Source organism: Acanthochromis polyacanthus, chromosome 22 (assembly GCF_021347895.1).
Source record: "Acanthochromis polyacanthus isolate Apoly-LR-REF ecotype Palm Island chromosome 22, KAUST_Apoly_ChrSc, whole genome shotgun sequence".
Lineage (NCBI taxonomy): Eukaryota > Metazoa > Chordata > Actinopteri > Pomacentridae > Acanthochromis > Acanthochromis polyacanthus.
The window spans coordinates 19342278-19368805 of NC_067134.1; the positions used below are offsets into that span (position 1 = coordinate 19342278).

At 35.8% G+C, this 26528-nt stretch overlaps 2 protein-coding genes across 18 annotated transcripts in view; both read right to left on the reverse strand.

Moving 5' to 3' along the window:
* Nucleotides 1–255: 255 nt before the first annotated feature.
* Nucleotides 256–15649, reverse strand: LOC110956424 (sodium/hydrogen exchanger 2-like). Its single transcript, XM_022201898.2, has 13 exons — nucleotides 15137–15649; nucleotides 12961–13286; nucleotides 11394–11531; nucleotides 8817–9067; nucleotides 7105–7322; nucleotides 5710–5909; nucleotides 4706–4795; nucleotides 4137–4207; nucleotides 3889–4056; nucleotides 3182–3287; nucleotides 1974–2090; nucleotides 1811–1904; nucleotides 256–1325 (listed from the first exon to the last, which is right to left on the reverse strand). Exons 1-13 carry the CDS (start codon nucleotides 15387–15389, stop codon nucleotides 946–948), a joined length of 2412 nt encoding a protein of 803 aa, XP_022057590.2. The 5' UTR covers nucleotides 15390–15649; the 3' UTR covers nucleotides 256–945.
* Nucleotides 15650–18482: 2833 nt separating this feature from the next.
* abi2b (abl-interactor 2b) overlaps nucleotides 18483–26528 on the reverse strand; it is a 30135-nt gene continuing 22089 nt past the window's right edge. For 7 of the 17 annotated variants that reach the window (XM_022201897.2, XM_051942349.1, XM_051942345.1 and 4 more), the window contains 4 exons: nucleotides 23956–24120; nucleotides 21734–21820; nucleotides 20066–20254; nucleotides 18483–18671 (listed from right to left, as the gene is read on the reverse strand). In XM_022201897.2, the coding sequence (XP_022057589.1) occupies nucleotides 18496–18671; nucleotides 20066–20254; nucleotides 21734–21820; nucleotides 23956–24120 (617 nt within the window). In that variant the 3' untranslated portion in view covers nucleotides 18483–18495. The remainder of the gene's footprint in view (nucleotides 18672–20065; nucleotides 20255–21733; nucleotides 21821–23955; nucleotides 24121–26528) is intronic. The other 10 variants (XM_051942350.1, XM_022201893.2, XM_051942352.1 and 7 more) reach the window with 2 other exon arrangements.

The window sequence follows — 26528 nt, forward strand, 5'->3', positions numbered from 1 at the left end:
TTAATCCCCTTAAAGCTGCAGAAAACTGCTATTATTGCCATGTTTCCGTGAATAGAACACAACTGGGACTATCCTAAATTAACATTTAGGGGTGGAAGATGGAAGGAAGCTGCATTGAAATTCATATTTTTAGTATTTTTGTGCTTAAAAAATAAAAGCTGCTTATAAACAATACATGCTTATTCTCTATAGCCTACTCCAGACTTTCTATGTACAGTTTGATTTAAAAAAAAACAACATGTTATGATGCAAACATTTCAAGTGGAAACTGGTTAAGAAGTTTATTTACTTTAATTTGATTATTTACGTAAAATTTTAAAGTTGCAGGCATTATTTTGATTGGTTGAGTTGATATAAGGTTGCATCAACTTTATATTGTGTGTAATTTACACTAAAGTTTCTTTAAAATAGATTTAAGTTGAATAAATTTAATAAGACTAGCTCATTAATCAAATCAAGTATTTCACTTTAACATCAGGATTTCAATTCCCCTTCCCCTCCCGTCTTACCTGTGGAGCAGCTTAATTCTTAAAATTTGCCAACTTAATAAAAACAAAGCTCAAAATTCCCTTTAAAAACATGTAAATAATGTCAACATTGTAAAAATATGTGTATAAAATTTGTTAAACATGTTGAAAGTACATAATAATGACCCTGAGTGAATGGAAACTGGACTTACTGACAGTATATGACATTAATTCTTCAATAAAACAAGTGTTGAAGAGGTTTGGCTCAATTATGTGATTTCCTGATGACACCTAATCTTGTAAATATGCTTTAAAAGAGCATAAATAAGCCAGGACAGTCTTTATGATCGCTGTAAACAGACCATCAGAGTCTCTTTGTCTCCAGTCATTGACGGTGAACAAAATGTTTTGATATTTGCTAAAAGCAGATGTGAGGCAGATGTCCATCTACAAATATCAAACATGAGGCTGCTTTCAGTCATAGCCTGGAGGAGCTTCTAGATATCTGTGATGAGTGTCTCAGCAGTGGGTTTCCTGCCTCATTTTCTCCAGGGTCTCCGTCCTCGGGTACCCAGCCTGGAGGAGGAGGCAGCGCTTCCTCCTCTCCTCCTGGAGGTTCAGAGTCGTCTTCTCGATCCGAGCTGCGTCTCCTGGGTGCAGGAACCGCAGCTTTCCTGCCTCTGAGGCTGGAACCGAACGGACCTCCAGAGGGCCCCTCGTCCACAACGCTCTTCCCCGAACCCCCCTGTTCCTGGATGGTGTTCAGCCTCCTCATGGGCACCAGAGAGCGGGAGGAGGACCGTGGAGACACACCGGAGGCCTGGACGCGAGCCGACAGTCGGTCCACCTCATCACCAGCTGAAAACACACAAGATCGATCAGTCATAGCATTTAGAACTTCAAGCAGTTTCTCAGTTTACAAAACTAAAAAAAAATTAACATAAACAACATTTTTTAAAAACTGAACTTGCTCATTTGAAAATTTCTAACATCGTTATATTATGAGGCACGCTAACGTTAGCAGCTATAGATGGAACTGATTTTCTGTTAATATTTCATTACAGTCAACCCTGTCAAACGTTTCTGGGCATTTTTTGGCTCCTGGCAAATTTTTCCTCAATTAAATTAGATTTTGGTGAACTTTACCAACTGAACCTTACAGCACACACGATTAGTTCAAAGACTGTCAGAAAACTGAAACTTTGTTAAATTTTTCTATTTTTACAATTTCTTTCTCTGATAAATGTTTTAATTTTGGCATTTTATTTAAAGACAACATGCCTTTGAAAACCACAGGTACATTTTAGGGGTCAGAGGGATCAAGAAAGTTCAACAGATCTCACCGTGACTTCGTCTCCTGAGGCCGAACGCAGACTCCAGGTCTCCTCCAGGCTGGAGGGAGTAATACTTCTGAGACCTGGGGATGTTCTGTTCTCCCTGAAAGAGGAGGAACAGGTGAGGACAGCTAGCAAGTCATGTGTGAAGCTCTTTTAAACTAAAACCCACCAACTCCCGCAAACTTCCAGGTCGAAGGCTGCGTCTGATGCTGGCGTGGCGGCGAATCAGAATCTCCCTGGCTCGACTGTTGTCGGGCAGATTATATTTGTTGGTGTAGGCTATCGTCTGGAAAACACAGAAAATACAGTTAGTGGTAAATGTTGGGCTGAGATTATTATTTAGAGTGACTCGTCTGAACAAAACTCATAAAAAATACAAGTTGTGCAATTCTATTTGTCATTTATCATTACATCATGACATTTTTTTCTGATACACTGTAAAAAAATGAACAGAATTGTTGTTTTTGTTTTACAGATTTTTTCCCGTATTTTTGAAATTTGTAAAAAAAAATAGATGTTTAAAATGTAAAAAATTGGAACTTTGATTTAACCATAACATTCAAATTATTTTCTTTCTCCTCTTTAAAGAATAAAACTATGAATATATCATATATTTTAAAGTCAACAGGTGTCATTAAAGAGCAACAAATAATTTAAATATTTTTACAAATTACACCAAATGATCCTCCAAATGAGTATTAATCCGCCACTAAAAGTAGTCCCCAACAAATTCCCTGTTTGTACCAGTTTGACTAGAATTTGCTGCTTCATGGGATGAAAATGCATTTTTAAAAAGGTGAAACTAAACATCTGGGAAAAAAAAATCAGATTAACCTAGGATTTGTTAATAATAAAAACATAGGGAAAAAAGTGGCATGAATCTAAGAATTCCAGCAGAAAAATATATGAATTCCAGCAGAAATCGCAACAAAATGCAGTCTATATTCTCAAAAAACATACATGTATGAATTGGTTGTGAATTTAGACACTGCAAAAATATGATTTAAGCAACATTTTAATCTGAAAACCTCATTTCACCTTAAAACAGGTCAGTAAACTGTTGTTTTATTGCTGTTTGATCAAAAAAATAAATAAAAGGTAACAGGTCAAACAGAAATTAAGACAAAGTGAAAACATTTCAAAGTGTTTTAATTTGCTGGGAATTTCCGTTTAACCCTGATGTTCTGCTTCATTAAATTCAGTCAATTTAATTGATCTTCCGCCTTCAGAGGTTTGATTGTTTCACAGCTTCATGGTGATTTTTCCAACTAAATTGATCTGAACTTGTATTTACCACATTTCACTTTATTTTAGGAGCGTTTTAAATCAAACCTCCCTCTTTCTGATAGTTTTGATGCAGCTGAAGCGTTTCGGTACCTTGTGTCGGATCTTGTACATGTTCTTTGACAGGATGTCGTGCATTTTCCTCACGTCAGCGGCCAAGAACTTCCTCTTGGGCCGAGCCGCCTCCTTCTTCTCGTCGCTGGTTAAAGACAGCAAATGTTAAGAGGAGCTGATGGAAAACTGCTTGGTCAGCTGCAGCAGAATTAGACTCGCAGTAAACGCTTCGTGCATTTAGCAGAGACACTCAACCGGAATAAAATCAATACTTTCTGTTCACTAACGCACACAGATTTAATGTAAAACCATTTCCGCTGTGGGTTGAGAAGCTCTTTAGATGCAAAAATATGAACCGACTTATTTTGATGCCACTGTAAACATAAATAAAAACCTTTCTTTAAAAAAGTTAAATTATTTGTAGGGTGTTTAATGTAATTTTATGTCAGACATTTAAATTATCTTCTATTTTTTTCATTTTAATTATGTTTTTATTTAATATGGATAAAAAGAAAAAATCTGTAAAACCACAGATTTTTTTTATTTTACAGTGTATTGTGACTTTACTCTGCAGTATTTACAAAAATACTAAAAATAATGTCAGTTATTTTTATCAAGTCCTGATCTAAATTGTGAAACTGTTGCCACCTTGTACCTGATCATCTATTTTCTCACTCCATCTCCGCTCTGAACAACCAGCAGATGAAGCGTTCTTTAAAATAAATCAGGTTTTAAAGGCGTCTTACTGCAGAGAGATGATAGATGGTGCTGCGCTCAGATCTCCCAACGGTGTGTCCAGTAAATCGATGGCGTTCTGCAGCTCCAGCTTCTTATACAGAGACACGATGCTGGACTCGGCCCGGTTGTCTCGCAGCAGAATCCGCCTCAGAACTCTGTCGTTGAACTTCTTGAACCTGAAACAAACAGAGAAACGTAAAGATTCCACTTCATCATGCTTTTATTTTGTTAAATACAGCTGAAGGTCTGAGCATACTTGTCTTTCCAGTAGTAGTGACTCCACTGACCACACAGGTCCTCGATGCCACAAACGACGTGTTCCATCATCTGGACAGGAAACAAAAAGCAGCATTAAATCTAGCCTCTTTTAGCTCCATTTTTGGTCTCCACCAGCTCCAGAAGGAAAGCCGCTAATTGACTTTTTAGCGGCTAAATATTCCACTCTTTCTGATGTTTACTAATACATTTTAATTCATTTTCTTGTTCATCAAAACTGTAAAATTGTAGCTGGAGGTTAAAAAAAGAGCAGAAATCAACTTTAAAATTCTGTAAAGCCGAGAAGCTGCGGGTTCTGCTGCTAAATCTCTGTAGTTGCATCACGAAAAGTTGTAAAAACGTTTTCCTAACTGACATTTGAGACATTTTACTCTGGACTATAAAATGTTTGTTACTTTAAAGACAGATTTAGTACAGACAGTAAATCACACATTTTAAGCAAATATTTTTCATGTTTTTCTTCATTTATGATGCAACAGCAGCTATTGACCAGCAGGGGGCAGCAGAGACCAGAGAAGAAGAAGAAGAAGAAGAAGAAGAACTCCTCACTCTGGTGTGGACCTCCACGTTGATGGTGTTCAGGTCTTTGTTGGTCCTCCTGATGTTGATGTACTCCACGATGGGACGGATGCTGATTCCCTGCAGAGCAACAAGAAAACTGAACGTTTCGACGCTTCTAGGAGCAGAAATTCCCTTTTATCTGACTCAGTAAACGACACATTACACATTATAGTGAGGGGAAAATCATGCAGTGCTTTACTATTTAGTTTTGCTTAAATCTGCTTAATTTTAAATGTGAAAAAAAAAGATTGTAGTTAGTTTGGACAAATTTTTTAAACATTTTTGACATTTTTTTTTCTGCTATTTTGACCAAATTTTCAATGACTTTGGACATTTTTTAGTCATTTTAGACAGTTCGAGTTGCTTTGGACAGATTTAGAATGATTTTCAACAAATATTAAGACATTTTGGAAAGAATGGATTTGTGAATTGATGTTTTTAAAATCATTTTATACAGATTTTTAGCTATGTTGGACAGATTTTTAAATTAATTTGAGCAGGTTTTTAGGTATTTTGTACAGGCTTTGTGTTTTGTACAAATATTAAATCCTTTTGGAAGGAGTTTTTCTTAAATTAAGATTTTAAATTATTTTATACAGATTTTTAATTACTTTGAACAGATTTTTAACTATATTAGACAGTTTATAAAAGTATTTTGAACAGATTTGAATATATTATGAACAGGTTCTTAACTACTTTGGACAGATTTTAATAATTTTGAACAGACGTTTAATGATTTTGTACAGATTTTGAGTTATGTTGGGCAAATATTCTTGAATGATTGAGTGTTTTTCCTTAACCTTCTGAGACAATAAAAAAAAACTTCACTAAAAAACTATTTTGAACTAGATTGAAATATACGTAAAAGAACCAATGATTTATTTTTCTTTTATAGCTGGGATAAATAAAATAATGTTGTTGTCCAGCAGAGGACAGCTCAGAGCCAATAAGAAAGCTTCAGTGTGAGGCATCACGAGGAGCTTCCATCTCACCTGGATGAAGACGGTGAAGATGATGATGGCGATGGAGGCCGTGACGAACAGGTTCCTCCTGTTGATGTTGTCGGGTAAAGTGAAGACCAGGGCGAAGCAGATTGCCCCTCGCAGGCCTCCGTAGGCCAAACCAAACTGGTCCTTGTAGTTAAACTGGATGGTTCGAAACGGGTTGATGATCTGAGTCAGAACCAGCATCCCTGCAGGAGAAAGAATTTCATGGAAAAATAAATAAAACTGTAAAAAAAAATACAATATAATCTTTAAAATGACACTGGAAAAACCTGTAGCCTGGTAAATCTTCATGATAAAAACTGTTTTGAATTTCTATATTACACATGTAAACTCATCGTCTGTTATTTAAATAAATTCATGTTTTCGTACGTTTCAAAAACATGTCAAATGAAAACTACTGTAAAATTATGTTTTTTTACAGTGAATAAAATGAATATGACAAGAAATAGTTTTTTGTATTGACTGCTACTATTTGTGTTTTATTTGCAGCAAATATTTACAGTAATACATTTGAACTTAATCATTCTATTAAAGGAAAACAAATATTGTGTAAATGCACCTTCTTAATTTCTACTTTTGTAATTTATTCATTTTGATGCATTTCAAATAAAACTGAAAAATTGTCATGGTAAAAGCTGCATTTTGGCACACTGCTAACTATGGAGTCACAGTAGTGCCGCATCAAAATATAAATAAATAAATGTGGAAATATAAAGATAAGTAAATAAATAAATAAAAGGAAAAAACAGAAAAGGTAAAAGCAAAGACAAAATTTTCCTTTTTATTATTTATTTATTTCTATTTCCACATTTATTTATTTATCTTTATATTTCCACATTTATTTATTTCTCTTTATATTTCCACATTTATGTATTTATTTATTTCCACATTTATTTATTTATCTTTATATTTCCACATTTATTTATGCATTTATTTATTTCCACATTTATTTATTTATTTATCTTTATATTTCCACATTTATTTATGCATTTATTTATTTCCACATTTATTTATTTATTTATCTTTATATTTCCACATTTATTTATGTATTTATTTATTTGCACATTTATCTATTTATTTATATTTTGATGTGGCACTCCTGTGACTCCATACTAATCCCTACAGTACTTCAATTAAATGTATTTTAACAGTTTACGTCAAAAAAAAGTAAATTTTCTTCAAATACATGGATTTGTATTGTTGGTTAAACCACAGTTCTAAGTCATTAATGTTATTTTGTATTGCAATAAATTCACAGTATTTTTTGGAATTATCTCAAGATTTTTAGCCATTTTTTGAAAATGGAAAACGTCTTTAAAAATCACACTTTTCTTCCCGCCGGTGAACGTTTAGGAGCCTGTTTAGTCTGATAAATCCCACCGATTCCCCTCCAGACGAAGGCGAACAGCAACGTGAACAGGACGTAGGCCCAGCTCCACTCGTGCTCCGTCGTTATGGTAACCACACCCAGGAAGAAGAAGATGAGCGTCTCGGAGACGGTCGCCAACATCTTGACCACGTGACGGATGGTGGTGCAGGACCTCTGGGACACGTTCTCCTCCACGTAGTACTTCATGGTGATGGCACATGTTATGATACTGCTCAGAGGATGAATAAAAATAAAAGTTAAAAGATGAATAAATCTGCAGGCAGGAGCTGAAATACAGGTCCATTCTTTAACATCATGTGTTCATGCTGGATAAAATCTAAATTTGAATTTATTTTGAAAAGATTTAGTTCTTTCTCTACAATATTAAGTCATTTTAGACAAATTTTGAGTCATTTAACACAGATTCTATAACATTGTGAATTATTGTTGCAGATGTTTTTAGTTATTTTGAACAGAAAAAAAGTCATTTTAGAGAGATGTCGAGTTATTTTGTGCACATTTTGTGTTGCTTTAGACAGATTATTTGTCGTTTGGGATTCATTTAGAATAATTTTGGACAGATTTAGAACATATTTAGAATTATTGTGCAGATTTTTAGTTACTAGGGACAGGTTTTGGGTCATTTTGGATAGATTGAGTCATTTTGTTTTATTCTGAGCAATTTTAGACAATATTCTAGAACATTGTGAATTCTTTTGCACAGGTTTTTATTTATTTTGAACAAATAAGTTATTTTAGAGAGATTTTTGATTATTCTGAGCAGATTTCAGGCTGTTTTTGACAAATTGAGGGCTATTTTGGACACATTTTTCATGAACTTAGACAAGAACAATAAACAACACCATTGCTTTAATTAGTTATAGGGATATTTTTCAGTAATGTTTTTAATATTTTACAAAAATTAGACTTATTCTAGCTTCATAAATCATTTTTAAAAAACAACCAGTGCTTAGAAACACTAAATAAAAAGTTTTAACTACAGTTTTTGATTGCTTAAGCAATCTTCTTAAATTAGATTCACAACTTAAAAACTACATTATCACAACAATTTAATCCATATTATTATTTTTGCTTCATTTGCTTTTCAGACCTGATTGGCGTGTTTAATAAAACCCTCCAGTATCTCATAGCAGCTGCTCTGAAACTCTTATTTCCCGCCTACAGTTGTCTGTATTTTTTCCCTCATTCATAAAACTGAATCACATGGTTCCTCTCATGTCACTGTGAAGCTGGAAAACTATGTGGAGGAACAAGTCGGTACAAGTCGTATAAAGTTCAGGCTTCAGGAGGAGTTTAACCTCTTTACTATCTGTTACTGATCAGAGCGAAGCAGCTTTTAGTAAACTACAAGTTAGATTAAGAACATTAACGCAGGTGGAAAAATATTCTAACTATTTTCTACTAAAATAACAAAAAAAATCTGCATTTTTCTGAGCAACCACGAAACTATAAAGTAATAATCTGTAAGCGACAGTCGTGATAAAAATTCAGAGACTTTTGGTTGAACTGCAGGCAGTGTTCACACAAAGCAGAGAGAAAAAAGGATGAAAAGAAGTAGTTTTATGTTTTGGTAACGCCTGCGGACACTTTGGAATGTTGGACATGTTGATTCTAGTTTCCATCGAGGTGCAGGACTTCACACAGCAGAGAGAAATGGACCAGCAGTGAGTAGAAACCGGACAGGAGCTGCAGTAAAACTCACGCCAAGACGCTGGAGATGGCGAACAGCTCGGCCACCAGGTAGGCCAGGTAGCTGTACATGAAGACGAACAGCGGCTCGATCTGACGGACGTTGTGGGTGAAACGAGTGGTGAACGCCGCCACGAAGCCGAACAGGAGGCCGAACAGGACACCGCCCACCCCGACCACGAAGAACCGAGCGACTCCCAGGAAAACGTCTTCGGACTCGACCACCGGCAAGTCGGCCAGGAAGGAGAACATGCTGTACAGAACCTACAGAGGAGAAATACAGGAAAAGATGTGCAAATACTCCAAGAGTCCTGCTTAAAAAGTTTAAAATTAGCGAGTTCAGTTAGCGCTAACAGCTAATTCAACTTTAAATGCTGCTTTACTCAACTTTAAATTCAGCTGAACAAAAACCCAGAAAACATTTAAATCATCAAAGATCTACCTTCAAAAAACACAATAATGATTAAGCTTGAATCATAAAATATTTGGTATTTATTGCAAATAAAACACTGCAGGAATTTCGTTTTCTGTGATCAACCAACAACAAAATCAACTGATAAGATGTGATGTTTCTTAAAACGTTTTAGATTTATTTAATACGACTTATTTACTTTATATATTAGGATTTTTGCACAGAGGCCAAGCTCTTGGTCAGCAGTTTTTTTCTTTTGATATATGCAAAAAATCTTATTAAAATTCAGAGCTCAGATTTGATTCATTTATTTGTTTGTTTATTTATTTAGTCAGATGTATGTATTTATTCAATAAGTCAGTTTTATTCATTTATTCTGCGAGTCAATTTTATTTATTTATCCTTAGTCAATTTTATTTATTTATTTATCCTTAGTCAATTTTATTTATTTATTTATTTATCCTTGGTCAATTTTATTTATTTATTTATTTATCCTTAGTCAATTTTATTTATTTATTTATTTATTTATTTATTTATCCTTAGTCAATTTTATTTATTTTTTATTTATTTATTCTTAGTCAATTAATTAATTAATTTATTTATCCTTAGTCAATTTATTTATTTATTTATTTATTTATCCTTAGTCAATTTATTTATTTATTTATGTATTTATCCTTAGTCAATTTTATTTATTTATCCTTAGTCAATTTTATTTATTTATTTATGTATTTATCCTTAGTCAATTTTATTTATTTTTTTATTTATCCTTAGTCAATTTTATTTATTTTTTTATTTATCCTTAGTCAATTTTATTTATTTTTTTATTTATTTATTTATCCTTAGTCAATTTTATTTATTTATTTATGTATTTATCCTTAGTCAATTTTATTTATTTTTTTATTTTTATTTATCCTTAGTCAATTTTATTTATTTTTTTATTTATTTATTTATCCTTAGTCAATTTTATGAATTAGCTTGTTTATTCTTAGTCAATTTATTTATTTATTTATTCAGAAATTCAATTCTATTCATTTATTTCTTTATTCGGTCAGTTTTCTTTATTTATATACAGAATGTGGTTAGATTAAATGGTTTTTATATTTGACTAATTTTTCAATGAGATAGTTCCATCGAAGCAACGATTTAAAACTGGACTAACTTTACACAACAACACACAAATCTTAACATTTAGATTCAAAACTCAGATGTTTCTGGTTTTTGTAGAATCTGGCTGCAGTAAATTATTTAGTTTTGGCAACATTTCCATCACACTCTTTTTTAAAAAAAAACTCTTTATTTGGTGAATTTTCATGGAACCCGATGATATGTTCAGGGACCATCAGAACGATAAATATTTGATGATTATTTTCGGTTTTTGCAGCTTACAGTGTTTAAAGTAGGTGAAGCTGGAAAATGTGTCGTGGTGCTGAAGTATAAAGGAGCACGAAAAGACACACAGAAGTCCAAAAGAAATACTCCAGTTAGGACAAACAAAGTGCATTTCTTCCACTGAATAAGACAAAATGAAACCAGCTGTTAAACTGGTTCTTCTCATCAAACTCTGCAGCTCAGTTTCACTTTAAAGCCTGGAGTTTTAAACCAACAATCCTGAAATGTTTGGTCAATCTGCAGCAACAAACAAACACCGAGTGAAGCTTCAAGTGAAACTGAGCCGAAGAACACCAGGCTTATTGTTCCGCTCTGCAGACAAACTGGTCAAACTGGACTGAGAGGAAACTGATTTTAACGCTTCAAACAGAGAAACGCTTCCACAAATATTCTACTAATATCAGGGAAGGAATGTGCAGTTTGAGCTGAAAGTTCAAAAATGTCTTCACGAAGCCAAAAGAACTTCTGATGATTCAACAACAAACTGGTTTTCTGCTCCACAACATGAAAACCTCTACATTTTATCCCTTAAATATTAAAAAATAAACATTTTTAACTGGAAACTTTAACTGGAAATTAGCTAAATAGATACTTCTGTTTGTTTTTAACGCTTCTAATGTGCAACTAAATAATACCTCAATTAACATTTATTTAAAAACCATCAGGGGGGCTTTTCAGTACACTGGTACAGAATGAAATAGCAGCGATTTCTAGGCTTCTGTGACAACATTGATGCTGCAGATCGTCCGTGTTTCCTGATGAAATGACACCGAATAAAGCTCCACTCACCACAGTGACGGCATCGTTGAAGAGTCCTTCTCCAAAAATGACGATGTAAAGCTGCTCGTTGACTCCGATGTCCTCGAACACGTTGAGAGCAGCGACAGGATCCACAGCAGAGATGATGGAGGCAAACAGCAGGTTCTCCTGCAGTCAAAGACACATTTCAGCCTCCTGTGAATCCATGCTGGGGGTTGATGGTGCACTGGAACCATTTTAAGGAGCTGCAGGTGTTTCAATTTCAACTCTCTGGCTTAAAAACTGAGGATTAACGTTCAGTTTCATCATATTGAATAAAAAAAGCAGCTGCTAAATGCATCTTGCCGTGCCTTTTTTTTTTTAACAATTTATGAACAAAGATGTAATAACTGACTGCAAACAGAGAGAACAGGTCAGGAAACACACAAAACAACTGCAATGAGATGATAACTCAGGACAGACAGATGTAAGAAAGTATAAAGACACACAAAATGACAACAAAGAAAGAAGAAAAGTCTACAAAGACACGCAAAACAAGCACCAAGAGCCAGAAAATGAACATTCAGCTGCTGTCAGAAAGAGCTCAGGTGTGGATCAATCAGCTGATGACCGTCATTCAGCTCTGAAAAATAAAAAAAACAGAAACATCTGGTGTCCAGGAGGATGGTCGTCACCATAGTGGTGACAAAGAAACATAAAACACATCCAAAGAGACACAAGACAGCGACAGACAGACAAAATGAACTCGGTAAGAAAACAAAATAACTAGAGCAGGACACAGACGACTATGGAAAGACAAAATAAAAAACAAAACAAGACACAATGTGGCAACAAAAAGACACAAAATGACCACAAAGAGACACAAAATGACCACAAAGAAACACAAAATGATCACAAAGAAACACAAAATTGCTACAAAAAGACACAAAATGGTCACAAAGATGCACAAAATGGTCAGAAAGACAGACAAAATGGTCACAAAGACACACAAAATGGTCACAAAAAGACACAAAATGGTCACAAAAACATAAAATGACCACAAAGAGATACAAAACGACCAGGAAGAGACACAAAATTACTTCAAAAAGACACAAAATAGTGACAAAAGACACAAAATGGCCACAAAAACACAAAATGATGACAAAGAAATACAAAATTACTACAAAAAGACACTAAATGACCACAAAAAGACACAAAATTATTATAAAAAGAAACAAAATTACTACAAAAACACATAAAATGACCACACAGAGACACAAATAAAAAACTGAAAAGACACAAAATGACTTAAAAAAGACACAAAATAGCTACAAAAATAAAGAAAATGACCACAAAGTCACAAAGCGACCACAAAGAGACAAAAATGACGACTAAAAGACACAAAATAGCTACAAAAATAAACAAAATGGCCACACAGACACAAAGTGACCACAAAGAGACAAAAAATTATGACAAAAAGACACAGAATGACCACAAAGAGACATGACATGGCTTCAAAAAGACACAAAATTACAACACAGAGACACAAACCGGCTACAAACACAGGACACCCACATACTCCAGCTGTGACCTCTGACCTCTGAGCAGACAAACCGACCTGCAGGTTGATGTCCTGAACCCCGAACGCCTCGATCTGACAGATGGCGAACAGCGAGAGTCCGATGCCGATGCTGTTCCACAGGGTTCCCACCACGGCGTACCACAGCACGGTGCCCACGTTCTCAAAGAACGGCCGCGTGGGCATGAAGTAGCCGTTGTCCAGGACGATGGGCGGCAGCATGTAGAGGAAGAAGACGTTGGAGCTGAGCACCGCCGGAGGCTCCTCCTTCACCGAGTGCATGATGGCTCCAACTATCAGACCGATGGAGATCAGAAGACACGACTCTGGGATCCAGATGGTGATCTTATGGTAGATGTGGAAACCTGGAGGGACACCAGAGGAGACACAAGGAGAGATAGAGAGACAAAATGGTCACAAAGGGACACAAAATGATCACAAAGAGACACAAAATGATGACAAGGAGACACAAAATGATCACAAAGAGACACAAAATGATGACAAGGAGACACAAAATGATCACAAAGAGACACAAAATGATGACAAAGAGACACAAAATGATCACAAAGAGACACAGAATGATCACAAAGAGACACAAAATGATGACAAAGAGACACAAAATGATCACAAAGAGACACAGAATGATCACAAAGAGACACAAAATGATGACAAAGAGACACAAAATGATCACAAAGAGACACAGAATGATCACAAAGGGACACAAAATGATGACAAAGAGACACAAAATGATGACAAAGAAACACAAAATGATCACAAAGAGACACAAAATGATGACAAGGAGACACAAAATGATCACAAAGAAACACAAAATGATCACAAAGAGACACAAAATGATGACAAGGAGACACAAAATGATCACAAAGAAACACAAAATGATCACAAAGGGACACAAAATGATCACAAAGAGACACAGAATGATCACAAAGAGACACAAAATGATGACAAAGAGACACAAAATGATGACAGAGACACAAAATGATCATAAACAGACACAACATTACTACAAAGAGACACAGAATGATCACAAAGAAACACAGAATGATCACAAAGAGACACAAAATGATGACAAGGAGACACAAAATGATCACAAAGAAACACAAAATGATCACAAAGAGACACAAAATGATGACAAAGAAACACAAAATGATCACAAAGGGACACAAAATGATCACAAGGAGACACGAAACTACAACAAAAAGGAGACACAAAATGATGACAAGGAGACACAAAATGATCACAAAGAAACACAAAATGACCACAAAGAAACACAAAATGATCACAAAGAGACACAAAATGATCACAAGGAGACACAAAATGATCACAAAGAGACACAAGATTACGACAAAAAGACACAAAATGACCACAAGGAGACACAAAATGATCACCAACAAACACAAAATTACTACAAAGACAGAAAATGACCATAAAAAGACACAGAATGACCACAAGAGACACAAAATAACCACAGAGATACAAAATGACCACAAAAAGACACAAAATAAACACAGAGATACAAAATGACCACAAAAAAACACAAAATTACTACAAAAATACACAAAATAAACACAAAGAGACGCAAAATGACCACAAAGAGACACAAAATAACCACAGAAAGACACAAAATTACGATTAAAAGACACAAAATGACCACAAAAAGGCACAAAATTACTACAAAAAGACACAAAATGACCACAAAGAGACACAAAATTACTACAAAAAGACCCCGAATTGCTAGAAATCGACACAAAATTACATCAAAAAGACACAGAATGTTAAAAGTTAAACCTCAAAAATCAAGACAAATCTGTAAATAACATCCACATAAATAAAAACCTGAATTTTTACTCATAGGAACTCTTTCCTGTCTAAAAATTGACCACGGTATGTCACTATTTATAAATTATTAGCTTGTAAATTTACTCTTTTTTTCTTTTTGCTAGTGTCTAGTTTCATTTTGTAACTGTTTTGTATTTGCTTCGGCATATCTTCACCAGGACTAACACAAAAAAGAAGTTTTTAATCTCCGTGGGGTATCTCCTGGTTACATAAAGGTCGCTGAATAAAAATAATGCATATTTTGATGACATTTAAGTCTGAATATTTCTTTCTTTTTATTGTAGAAACCAGGAGGGAAGTATGAGGACACTGTGGTGAGCTGTCCACCTCAGAGTGTCTCCTAGTTTTGTCAGCTCACCGATCTTGGCGAAGGAGGCGAGCAGCACCCAGAGCGTGAACTCAAAGGGCACCTGGATCCGGGGGTAGTCCATGGTGAAGACGGGCAGGTTGGCCCTCTGCTCCTCAGGGAAGGCCTGGGGCTGGTTGAGCTCATCGTGGAGAGGTTTGACGGTGGGGATGCTGCTGGACGGAGGCTTCTGACCCTGGAGCTCACACTTTATAGAACCACAGCAGAGCAAGAAGACAAGGAGGAGGCAGAGAAGTCTCCTCATTTCCACTGATTTAGACTCAAAAATCTCCTGAAACGTCAAAGAAAGAAGTCAGATTTATCCAAAACCAGCACAGTCTGCTCCATTTAAGGTTTAGAAATCACATATTTGTCTGTAGAGTCTAATCCACGGTTGATAAAACACAATAAAATGTCATTTTAATCCCCAAAAAGCAGCAGAAAACTTCCTGAGCGCGAACAAGAAGCTGCAGCTCAGTTCTGGTTCCACCTGTTCTCAACCTGCTTCACCAGGTGAGTCCTGCTGCTGGGTGGAGCAGCTGAAAGACAGGAAACACGCTGAAGATCCGGGGCTGTCACTCACTTTAAATCAGACGTTTACTCACATTACCGGCTGGAGGAGAAGTTTTGAAACGCTGACGTTGAAACCTGCAAGAAAAATCCACATGATGGCAGCAGAGCTTCAATTTATGAGAGCAGAAGGTTCGTTCTGCCTCAAAAAGACATGAACGAACAACAAAAGGCAGCAAAACATTGTGTTAGAGAAATAATATAAGATAAATGAAGAATCTGTACAACATCAATACGTAACGGTAAATTACATGTAAAAACTTTTATGACATTACTAAAATAAAACATTTTTTTACCATACATAATAAATAAAAATAAATTTAAACTGAATTTTAAAATCAAAATAATAAAATTAAAAATAAATAATAAAATAAAAAATAAATTATAAAAACAAATAATAAAATTAAACATAAATAATAAGAAATATAAAAATGGAAAATAAAATTAAATAAATTGTTGACTATAAAATGACACTATTTGTACTTTATTTAATCAGTAAAACCCCCATTATTTCAGTAAAATTTGCCGTTAATTCAAAACATATGTATATTGAGGACTGGCAAATGATGAATAATTATTTTAAATGTTATTGCAGCTGCTGTTATCTGAACTGTTTGCACTGTATTTAATTCTAAAAAAAAGGCCTTAATTAAATAATTTCAAATTGAATTCATAAAATTAAATTAAGTCTTCATTCAATAATTTTAAATTAATTTCAGAAAACTTAAATAACTAAAATTTAAATTTATATATATATATATATATATATATATATATATAAAGAAACATGATTAATCTGATAAAAATTTAATTGTGAATTCTGAATTATTTTAAAATTTCCTTGCTAATTATTTTGATTAAGAACCTACAATATGAAGCATCAGTTTTTTCTAATAAACAAAATATTCCCCTCTATTCCAAGATGAGAAGCGTAATAAACTTTTTATTTTTTTGGTGCCATTTTTGTCATTCTACAGACCAAACTAATTGATTAAAGAAAAATAATTTACAGATTAACAGTGATGATAATCGATTCAGCATTAATTGACATTATTCAATTTTTTTAAATTAAAAAATACATTTATCACAATGAAAAGAATCCTCACCTACTGAGAACAAAATATATATTTTTTATTTTTTATCATGTATTATTATAAAGAATGATTCTGCTTTAAAAGAACAACTAGATGTACTTTATCTTCTTGCATTCGCACCAACCAACCGAGGAAAAAAAAACCCAACAGAACAAGAGCCAAGGCCTCGATAAATCTTAATAATTTTATTGTCTTTGTTCTCATGATTTTACAAATATGATACTTCTGCAATTCAACTTTAACTGTGCAACACAATGGCATTATGGACTGTTGACTGTCTGTGACTCCAGGGAGGCTGTGGATCCTGCAGGAGCTTTGCGGGTTTTTAGTGTCGTCTTCTCCGCCCCGCCGCAGGATTCACTAGCAGCTTTTGAAAAACACACACGATTTTTTATTTTTCACCACTTGTTGTAATGACGGCTACTGTCGGGGGGGAGAGGGGTGAGGAGGCGTCTCCCTCCCCCGCAGGTCGGAGGGCGACTCCCGGACTGAAACAGTCTCTTTGGATGAGGCTGGTGGTTCCCGCTCGGTCTTTTTAGAATGGGTGATTCTCGCCACGTTAGGTTTTTGGGACACCAGTACAGATAAGAACAATGGCATGCAAGACTCACACACAGACCCACTTCTTTTTTTAGTGTTTTTTTTGTCTTGTTTTAAATAGAAAATAAAGATTCTGACATAAGCACGGAGCCCTCGCAAACACCAAAGCGTATTAAACTGTACGGAGGACAAACGGCGCCATAATTTTTTCATCGAGGGGGGCTATCGAAAACCATTTTCACCACGACAGCTGGCTTCTTTTCAGATCCCGTTTTTGATAATACATCTCACATTTATATTATTTCGTCTCTTCTACACCTTTTTAATATTTTTTTAAAACTACAAATGTATGTGCTTTCGATTCAAAACAACGTCGGGAAGAAAAATAAAGAAAAAAGATAAAAGTTTTATCGCGCAACGAACCCACTTCCGTCCAAATTTTATTGCAAATGAAGTGATAACCTCTGAACAGCAACACACACTTCAATATGGCACAAGCGTCTTAGAAATGACCTAAATGCGTCGTTGTTGTAGAGGGTGAATATCAAAAACCAAACCACACCATATCTAAAAATATTAAGACATTAATCATCAGTAGAGCAGAATTTTTTTAATCCTCGTCGTAACATGCCTCCGCTCTGCAAGCAAAAACCGGACCAAGAGGAGTAAAGAAAACGGGTTAATTATTTGGGTCGTTGTGCAGTCGAGGATCTGGAGGACGATTCCTTCACCAGATCGATAAATTTAAAGCACTCCTGGGGATCCTTAAGACGTCTGATGTGCTTTTCTTAGCGTTTCCCTCCAGCCTGCTCCACCACGAATAAATACAGCTTCAAATAATAAGGGTGAATCGAAAAGAAAAGAAGAGGAAGAAGCGGAAATAAGCGAATGTAGCGGCCTCGGTCCGTCCCGTGAAGGAGTAAATGAAGACGTCTTATCTAGAGTAGTGGTTGTTTTACAATGGCGGCGATGTCGAGAGAATGACTGGGCATCAGTTCGTCGTATTGCCGCCTCCTCTTCCCTCCCGTCTCTTCTCATTTTTCGCGCCCCCGGAGGTGATCATGCTCTGTCTGATCAAAGTCTTTGACCCTTGGCTCCCTTCCCTCCCCCACTTCCCCCGTCCCCCACTCCGGCGGCGATGGCGGCGGTCGGTCGGGAGGGTTTTGTTCAGTCGGCGTAGTGCATGATGGACTCGACGTAGTTGCCGGGGAAGAGGCCCGTGGTGCCGTTCATCACGCCCTCGTACCAGCCGTCGTCGTTCTTCTTGATCACGTAGATGATGGCGCCCTCCTGGAACGAGAGCTCGTCGTCTTTGTCGCGGGTGTAGTCGTAGATGGCCACCACTGAAGAAGAAGAAGGGAAAACGTGGAAATGATGAGAGCCAAATCCCCCAACAGTGTTTACATGGGAGCCTAGAAACTGAACTTTAAATGCTGTTTTAAAACAATGTATGTCGGGGTGTCCGATACCGGCTTTTTTTTGCAGATAATGATATGCCGATATTGTCCAACTCTCAATTTCCAATACCAATATATGTGGGCTATTTAACTAATTTTAGATCTCCTGTTGTGTTATTAATACATCATGCCCCAAGCAAGTAAATTACTTCCACTTAAGTTATGGAAAAAATGCATTTTTAAAAAGAAATTGTCTCAAATAACAGTTCACACTCTCCCTCCCTCCATGAGACGGTAAGTGTTGGAGAAATCCAGGCATTATTTTATCGGTTTTCATGATATGCAAAAAAACCTCGATAACGATATTGACCGATATTACATTTTTATGCCAATATCGGGCCGATACTATCCCGAAATGTATGTAAATGGTTTACATTCCAATTTAACTTGAATAACCATCAAACAATGAATTTGACTGGTTTGTAACTGCTCAATTTGAAAAAACAGTATTTAAAATATAAAAAAAAAGAATCTCAATCACATGGTTTAAATTTGTTTGAACTGCAAAAGAAAATACAGTTTGAAAGGAAAAAAATCATCAAAAGTACACCATTTGTCAGAGTCACAAGGGGGAAAAATGAAAATAATTTCCAAATTTTTGACAGTCCTTGAATAACTCATCTGTGACTTATTGTTCTGATAGGAAAATGAACCAAATCAGAGCTCAAAACTGGGATATTTAATTGAAATTTATTTATTGTACAAGTCTACAATTTAAGAATTCACCAAAAATAAACTGCTAGCTTTAAAGTTCTGTGTTTCTGGGCGTAACCGCAAAGCCGTTTATTACCAACACCTCAACTAATCAGGTAAATTAACATTTTTGTGGAATGTAGTAGGGTGTTGACTCTATTATTTAAAGAAATGGAGTTAACTTTAACTGCAAATAAAAGTCACTCTTAATCACACAAACTGAATTTACTCAACTGAAAATGAATTTAGTTGCTCTGAAATTATAAATGATCGTCTCCATATTTAGCGTTCAAAATCCAAATTCAGTGCCGTAAACTGAACCTGAATCACAGGATTTGAATCGGAATTTTGATAAAAAAAATATACAGAAAACGAGACTGTTGAATTTTAATTTAACGCAGCCTCAATCAAAAAAATTCAATTTCAAATAAATTAAATTCAACTCAGTTTGAGCCAAAGTGAAGAAAAATGTAGCAGTAAAAAAAAGACATGTAGAAGATACTTGGGGTTGTTTCCTAATTTACACAGAAGCACCAAATAAACTAACCTCCAGATGTTTTCAGTATTTTAAGGTAAATATTTCAGACCTTTCTCCAGGTAGCTGCGTGGCGCCCAGGGCGGGTCCTCCTCGGCGTACGGGTCGCTGTACTCCACCACCGCCGACTCCTCTTCGTCCTCGTCGTCCTCGTAGTCTTCGGGCGGCGGCGGCGGCGGAGGAGTCGGCTCCTCGAACACCGGCTCGTCGGCAGGAGGAGGTGGCGGCGGCACGTCTGAGACTTTCCAGGAATAAAAACACCAATCAGAGGCGAGAAAAGACGCACAAACACGACGGACACCTTCATGCATTTGGAAAGAGTTCATGCTGGATGTACTTCAACCACAAACACAGATGAAAGGAGCAGAAAGTGAACATGTTATGACTCAACATGCATTTAAAAAACAACGGGTACAAGTTTAAGGGCAATCAGGAGAAATCAGAGGGAGGAAACAACAAAAAATCCAACAGGATCATGAACAAACATGCTTTCCACGTATTTTAACATCAACAAACCACCAGCCACCAACATCTGCCACCAAATAGACCTCTATTTATCCACCATTTAGTGTTTTTAAAAGATCAAAAATTACATTTACTGCTGTGCAAAAGGTGCTGTGTGTTCATTTTTAATCACTAGACAAGATTCATGTCAATAGAACGGAAAATGCATTTTCTGTTTCGCTTTTTTCTCCATCTGTCATCGGGAGAACCTGTGAAATTCGTAGCTCTGTTTGCACAGTAACAACATTATATATAACTTTGCATAATTGAGGAAAAATACTAAGAGAGTATTAAAAAATCAGGAGGTTTAAAGGCATGTAAAGAAAAAACAAAACTGAATCAATTGTAGAATTTTTAATTTCTTTAAACATGAGGCGTGCCATTCTGTCTGGAAAATTAATCAAATCTACACTTAAAAATGGGATACTTTATGGTAATATAATTTATTCTACGCATCTCATTTTAAAAACCTACAAAAACAAAACCTTTGCACAAACATGATTCTGTGAAAAACTAAAATTCTACACTCCTCAGCGCAACCAAGAAACCACAACTAACCGAGCTGCGGCCAACAGTCACGACAAAAATTCAAAGTACTCTCTACTTCTAATCATGATTGTGCTGTTTTCCTAGACTGTCAAAAATAAACTGTTTGTGTAAACTAAATTCTGTAAAAACTAAAAAATGTTATGCTTCTTGGTGCAATTGCTAAGCCATGACTAACTCAGCTGTGACCAACAATCTCATGATAAAAAAGCCACAAATATTCGACTGAACTTTTTTTACTATCTATAGTATGTAGAGTCAATTTTTTTCACTCTTAGTAACACCAGTGGACACTTAAAGTAGTATTTGTTGAATCTGTATATTTTATTTTGGTATATTAAGTAATTCTAATTTTATTTTTTTATGTTTAATCACATCATAAGTGCACAAAAACAACATGAAACTACATATTGGACTTCTCTATTTCTAGCCATGGCTGTTCTGTTTCCATGGAGACGCAGGACTTTATAGTGGGGTGAAAAATGCAACAGGCAATCAACAGCAGATCTGTTAGCCTTGAAGGCTCTCTGGAGCTCTCGCTTGTCCAAAAACACGTCTACAGGTGGACAAAGAAGAGAACTGTGGCGTCTGCTGGTGGCTGATGTTCTGCAAACCGCTGAGGTTCTGCTGGACGTCATGCAGAGGCAGCGAGGAGCTAAAAACCACTTACTGGTCTCCTGAACTCGGGCCACAAAGCCCATCAGAGGCAGCTGAGGGGTGATCTGCATGGAGGGGGGAGGGGGCGCGAGTGGGCCTGCTACCACCAAACAGGACGGACAGGAAGACGGAGGACGGACGGGAAGACGGAGGACACAGAACACGACGTTAGAACACAGAGGAAGAGCACAGCAGAGTTAAATAAGAACAAGAGCTAAAGCATGACGACGACAGCAAAGCACAGTTCATGTACGTCAGAGGGATGCTTCTGACTATTTTATCATCATGAATTTAAAGAAAACAAGCAGAAAATATGAACTGATCAATTGTTTAGTCGAGAAAAGATCTGAAAATGTAGGAAAAGTTGCTCATTTTGCAAGATTAACAGCTTACACCAACAAGTCTCCACATGTAGCTCTAGAATTTAGCCCCATAATTTAACATAACCAGATTAATTTGATCCAAGAATAAGCTCTGAATCTCTTTTCGATGTAATAAACTTCTTCATACTTGGGGATTTAGATGAAGATGTTCATCAGGTTCTAAGACAGTAAACCGAATAATCGGACAATTTTCAGACATTTTAGAACCATAATCGAGCAGGTTGATTGAAAAAAAGTTGTTAATTGCAGTTTAAAGTCACTTCGTTGAATCTTAGAAGAACAAACTGCAGCCAGGAATGAAGAGACGAAAGGCAGAACAACAGTGAGGAAGGAAGTGGAACAACAGAGCTGGAGGCGTTTCAGGAAAAGAAAAGAGTGTGCTGCCTTTTAAACCTAAAGGATCGGAGAGAAGCTGGACTCCTGATAGAAAAACTACAAAACAAAGAGCATTAATTCAGCAGATCAGACGGAGGAAAACTTCAGATCAACTGAGGAAAGAAGCTCATGTGAATTCATATGAGGAGAACTCAGATTCTTTCGGTTTACTGTGTAATAAGAGTAATGGTGACAAATGTTATTAGAAAGCAGCTCAATAATCAGATGATCTTTGGAAAGAAAGTCCAGTATCAACATCAGGGAGTCTTGGTGAGAACGAAAGTTAATAAATCACTCAAAAACATTACAGAAATACAAAATAATGGAGTTTTAAGGATTAAACTGAATGGATATTTAGTTGTTATGATCAGAAGTGATGTCGTTGGGTATAAAACCATCAGTGAAAGCGTTAAATATTATGAGTTTATAAGATTTTTACGGCAGTTTTTTTAAAATAAAGAGGTCTAATTTTTGTTACAAATCTTACAAAAATCTGTCTGAATCAATCACTGACAAATCCCAGTGATTATATATAAAAAAGAAGCAAAAAAATGTTCCAAGTATTACTTATTATGTAAAAAATCAGATGTTTTGGGTATTTTTCTTGGCAAAAACCAACAGTGACATTATGTAAACAAGCTGGGATTTAAAGGGTTAAAATCCTGAAGATGAATTCATATTATCTGAACCTTAATACAACAAATCCACTTAAATGTGACTACAATTCATGTGATTATGAAGCGTTTGTTTGCCTCGATAGAAGAACTAACACCAAACTGTGAAAACCGTGCAGCTGCTGCAAATTAAAGAATTGTTCAAATAAAACATGCACAACCCTGTTTTAATCAAAACAGATTAAGTTGCCATTTGTACGTTTATTTCTCTCTTTTTTTTTGCAACAATTAGTTAAGTAATTGATGTAAAACTGTTCAAAAAGCTGCTTAACTTGTCGATTCGGTGACGCTCTTTTGATTTACCAACTAGTTTTCTAAACATTTAGATTATTTTTACACTATTTTCTGACATTTTATTGAGTGAATAATATCAATGTAGGAAAATAATAGACAAATAAGGCAAATAATGCCTAGCTGCAGCTCTGCTTTTGTCCTCCCACCTCTTTAAGGATCATAATGTCCAAAAAACCCCAAAGAAAAGTCAATATACTGTCTGTAAACCCGGTGGTTGGACTGACAATTAATGATAAATTGCTCAAAAAGCTGCTTAACTAGTTGATTCGGTGATGTTCGTTGGATTTACCAGCTGGTTTTCTCAACTTTTAGATATTTTTTCCAGTATTTTCTGACATTTTATTGAGCGATTAATATCATAATAGAAAAATAATACACAGACAAGGAATCTAACTACACACTGCAGCCCTACATTTGTCTTCCCGCCTCTTTAAGGATCACAGTTGTCAAAAAATCCTAAGAAAAACCAACATTCTGCCTGTAAGCCGGTGGTTTTGGTGCGACTGTACCTTGGTTCTGGGCGAAGTGCGGCCCCCCGTTGAGCTGGCTCTGGTTGTGGGCCATGTTGGGCTGACCGGTGACGGAGGAGGGTCGGCGGTACGGCAGCGAGCCTCCCACCGGAGCGTTCTGGGGCTGCTGCACCGGGCGGTTCATGCTGTAGAACTGAGGAGCACCTGCGGGGAGGAGACAGCAGGGGGCAGCAGAGGGCCGTTAGGAGGGAAGCAGCTTCATCTTCTTCTCTGTTTATTTACTGCAGCGTTTTAGTTTAATTTTAAAAAGCATGGTGTACGGTTCTCTTATTTGTAGACATATTTGCTAATGGTAATAATTATAATTTTTTAACAAAAATTTATTAATCTTTATTTCTGCACAGCCACAAAGATGAGCGATTTTGGTCTGGCATAAAAAATTCTAGGCATTTAACTTTATATATTTACATTATTCATATTAATTTGTAATGTTTATGCTTTTTTCAAATAGAGAGCACTTTGGTTCAGTGTCTGTTGCTTAAAACATACTGAATAAATAACAGAAATTGGACTAATTTCAATCAAATGTATTCACTAAAACAAACCTTGTTCTAAGCTAAAGAACTGATATTTTTTTTGCACAAACAGCACCTAAATGTGTGAAAAAATGAGCAAATATAAGGATTTTTGCATGACACAGTGGCTGTAAAAAAACTTCTACTTGACTGACAGACGCCTAAAATCATGCCAAGCCTTCTTCTAATCCAGTGTAAACCTTGACGTTGTTTTTGTCCTGAACAGCAGCAGCACATTCACCGATCACGACAACACCGAGCCACAGAAAATAACCTGCACAGCGTGAAGCAAAAGGACAAACAGGCACGAAATGAAAGAAAGCGTTTCACCACACAGCTCATGCATTATGCATCGGAAAACGGCCTCATCGACGGAGACGCCGGCGGCTGATGAGATGCAGAGAGGGATGGAGGTAGAGGATCCAGCAGCAGAGTTCATGTTTGCTCTGAAATGTTCTTTAAGATTAACCCTCATCCTTCCAATTTAAATAAATGATGCACAGATAAGAGCTGTCTGTTATTTAAGGGGCATTCTTAACCCTCTGAACCACAAAACCTGCCACTGGGTTGGAAATTCATGCTATTTTTTTAACAAATTGCCTAAGTTACACCATTTATCAGAGCCAGAAATACTAAAAAGTGAAATAAAATGTCAGGTTTTTAACTTTCCAACAGTCTGTGAATGCATCATGTGGCCCCAGCTGAATAATTTACTAATATTAAACCATCATGATAGTTTAAAATTGTGATCATTAATCAAAATCTCTTCATTCTACGTGCTTCTTTTTACAAATTTGCCAAAAATAAAATAGTTTCCATCAACCGAATGCCGTAAAAAATTAAAAATTTGATGTTCTGAAAAATTCTGAATTTTCGGTTGAACTATGAACAATTTAATAAATGCAGCATGGCTCAAAAAAAAAAAAAAAAAAAAAAGGGAACAGAGAAGCAAATTGTTGGGAGATAAATCCAGTATGGTGAAACATCTCGTTGACAGAGTAATGCTTTACATTTGATTTATTCTAAATCATTTGGTGAAAATAAACAGTTTTCACTGAGCAGCACCTGTGAAAATTAAAAAAAAAAAAATCTGTGCTCTGTGGCGCAATTGAAATGTGAAATGATTGAACTGTGTTTGCACAGAGCAGAGAGAAAATAATTATGGGAACTAATTAAAAATTGAAGTTGTAAATGACCAATTTTTCCAGTACTGAACACCTGTGGGCACTTGGGAAAGTAACAACTATGTATACTCCAATTTTTAGTAAATTACATACCCAGGAAACTACATTTTTCATTTCATTTTTTATGATTTCTGTCATTCCAACTGTGACATTTGGCACAACAGAAATGTATGAGTTCTCTCCCCTTCTAGTGATGGTTGTGCAGAACTTCATATTGCAGTGAAAAATTTGTTAACAGTCAAAATGTGACAGGAGAAAATGAAACGCAAAGAAACTACTTGGGTTCAGAGGACTATGAGTTGAAGGCAGATCCAGGGCTGACAATACATGAAAAATAACTGCGAGTCGTGAATTTAAAAGCTGTTCTGCAGAGTTTTCTTGCAAACACTAAAAAAAACATGTGAAAAGTTCATTTTAATTCAAGTATTTTGAAAGTAGAATTGCTTTACTTAGTGTGTTGCTGCTATCGATACATCTGTAGGACAGCATGATGCCCCACAGTTAAAATAATGACCAAAAACACCTTTAAAAAGATTAAATACATGAGTGAATACTGCCTACACTTGGGGGGAATTTCAAGCTTTAATGACTAGTTCATCTACTTGAACTATTTTGACACTTCTCAATCAAAACTCCAATCATTTATCAATTAGAATCAGCCTTAAATGGTTTTCTGAATCATAATAATTAGTTTTGACAATATATGGGTGCATTAAATGGGGAAATAATGTACTTGTTGATTTAGAGTGTAAATAATGCAGCTCCACATGAATTCTATATTTTTGTCTTGCCTCCCTGATAGGATAGACTGGAGCGGTTACATTCAGAATCTGTTTGAGGAGACAAAAGTCTG

Excerpts from the sequence above, each read along its gene's own strand:
- LOC110956424 (XM_022201898.2), bottom strand. The coding sequence starts at position 15,389 with ATGAGGAGACTTCTCTGCCTCCTCCTTGTCTTCTTGCTCTGCTGTGGT. Across the intron at positions 13,287-15,136 it reads CGCCTCCTTCGCCAAGATCG|GTTTCCACATCTACCATAAG; the intron begins GTGAGCTGACAA and ends GTGTCCCTCCAG. Across the intron at positions 5,910-7,104 it reads CTTCGTCTGGAGGGGAATCG|GGATGCTGGTTCTGACTCAG; the intron begins GTGGGATTTATC and ends TTTCTCCTGCAG.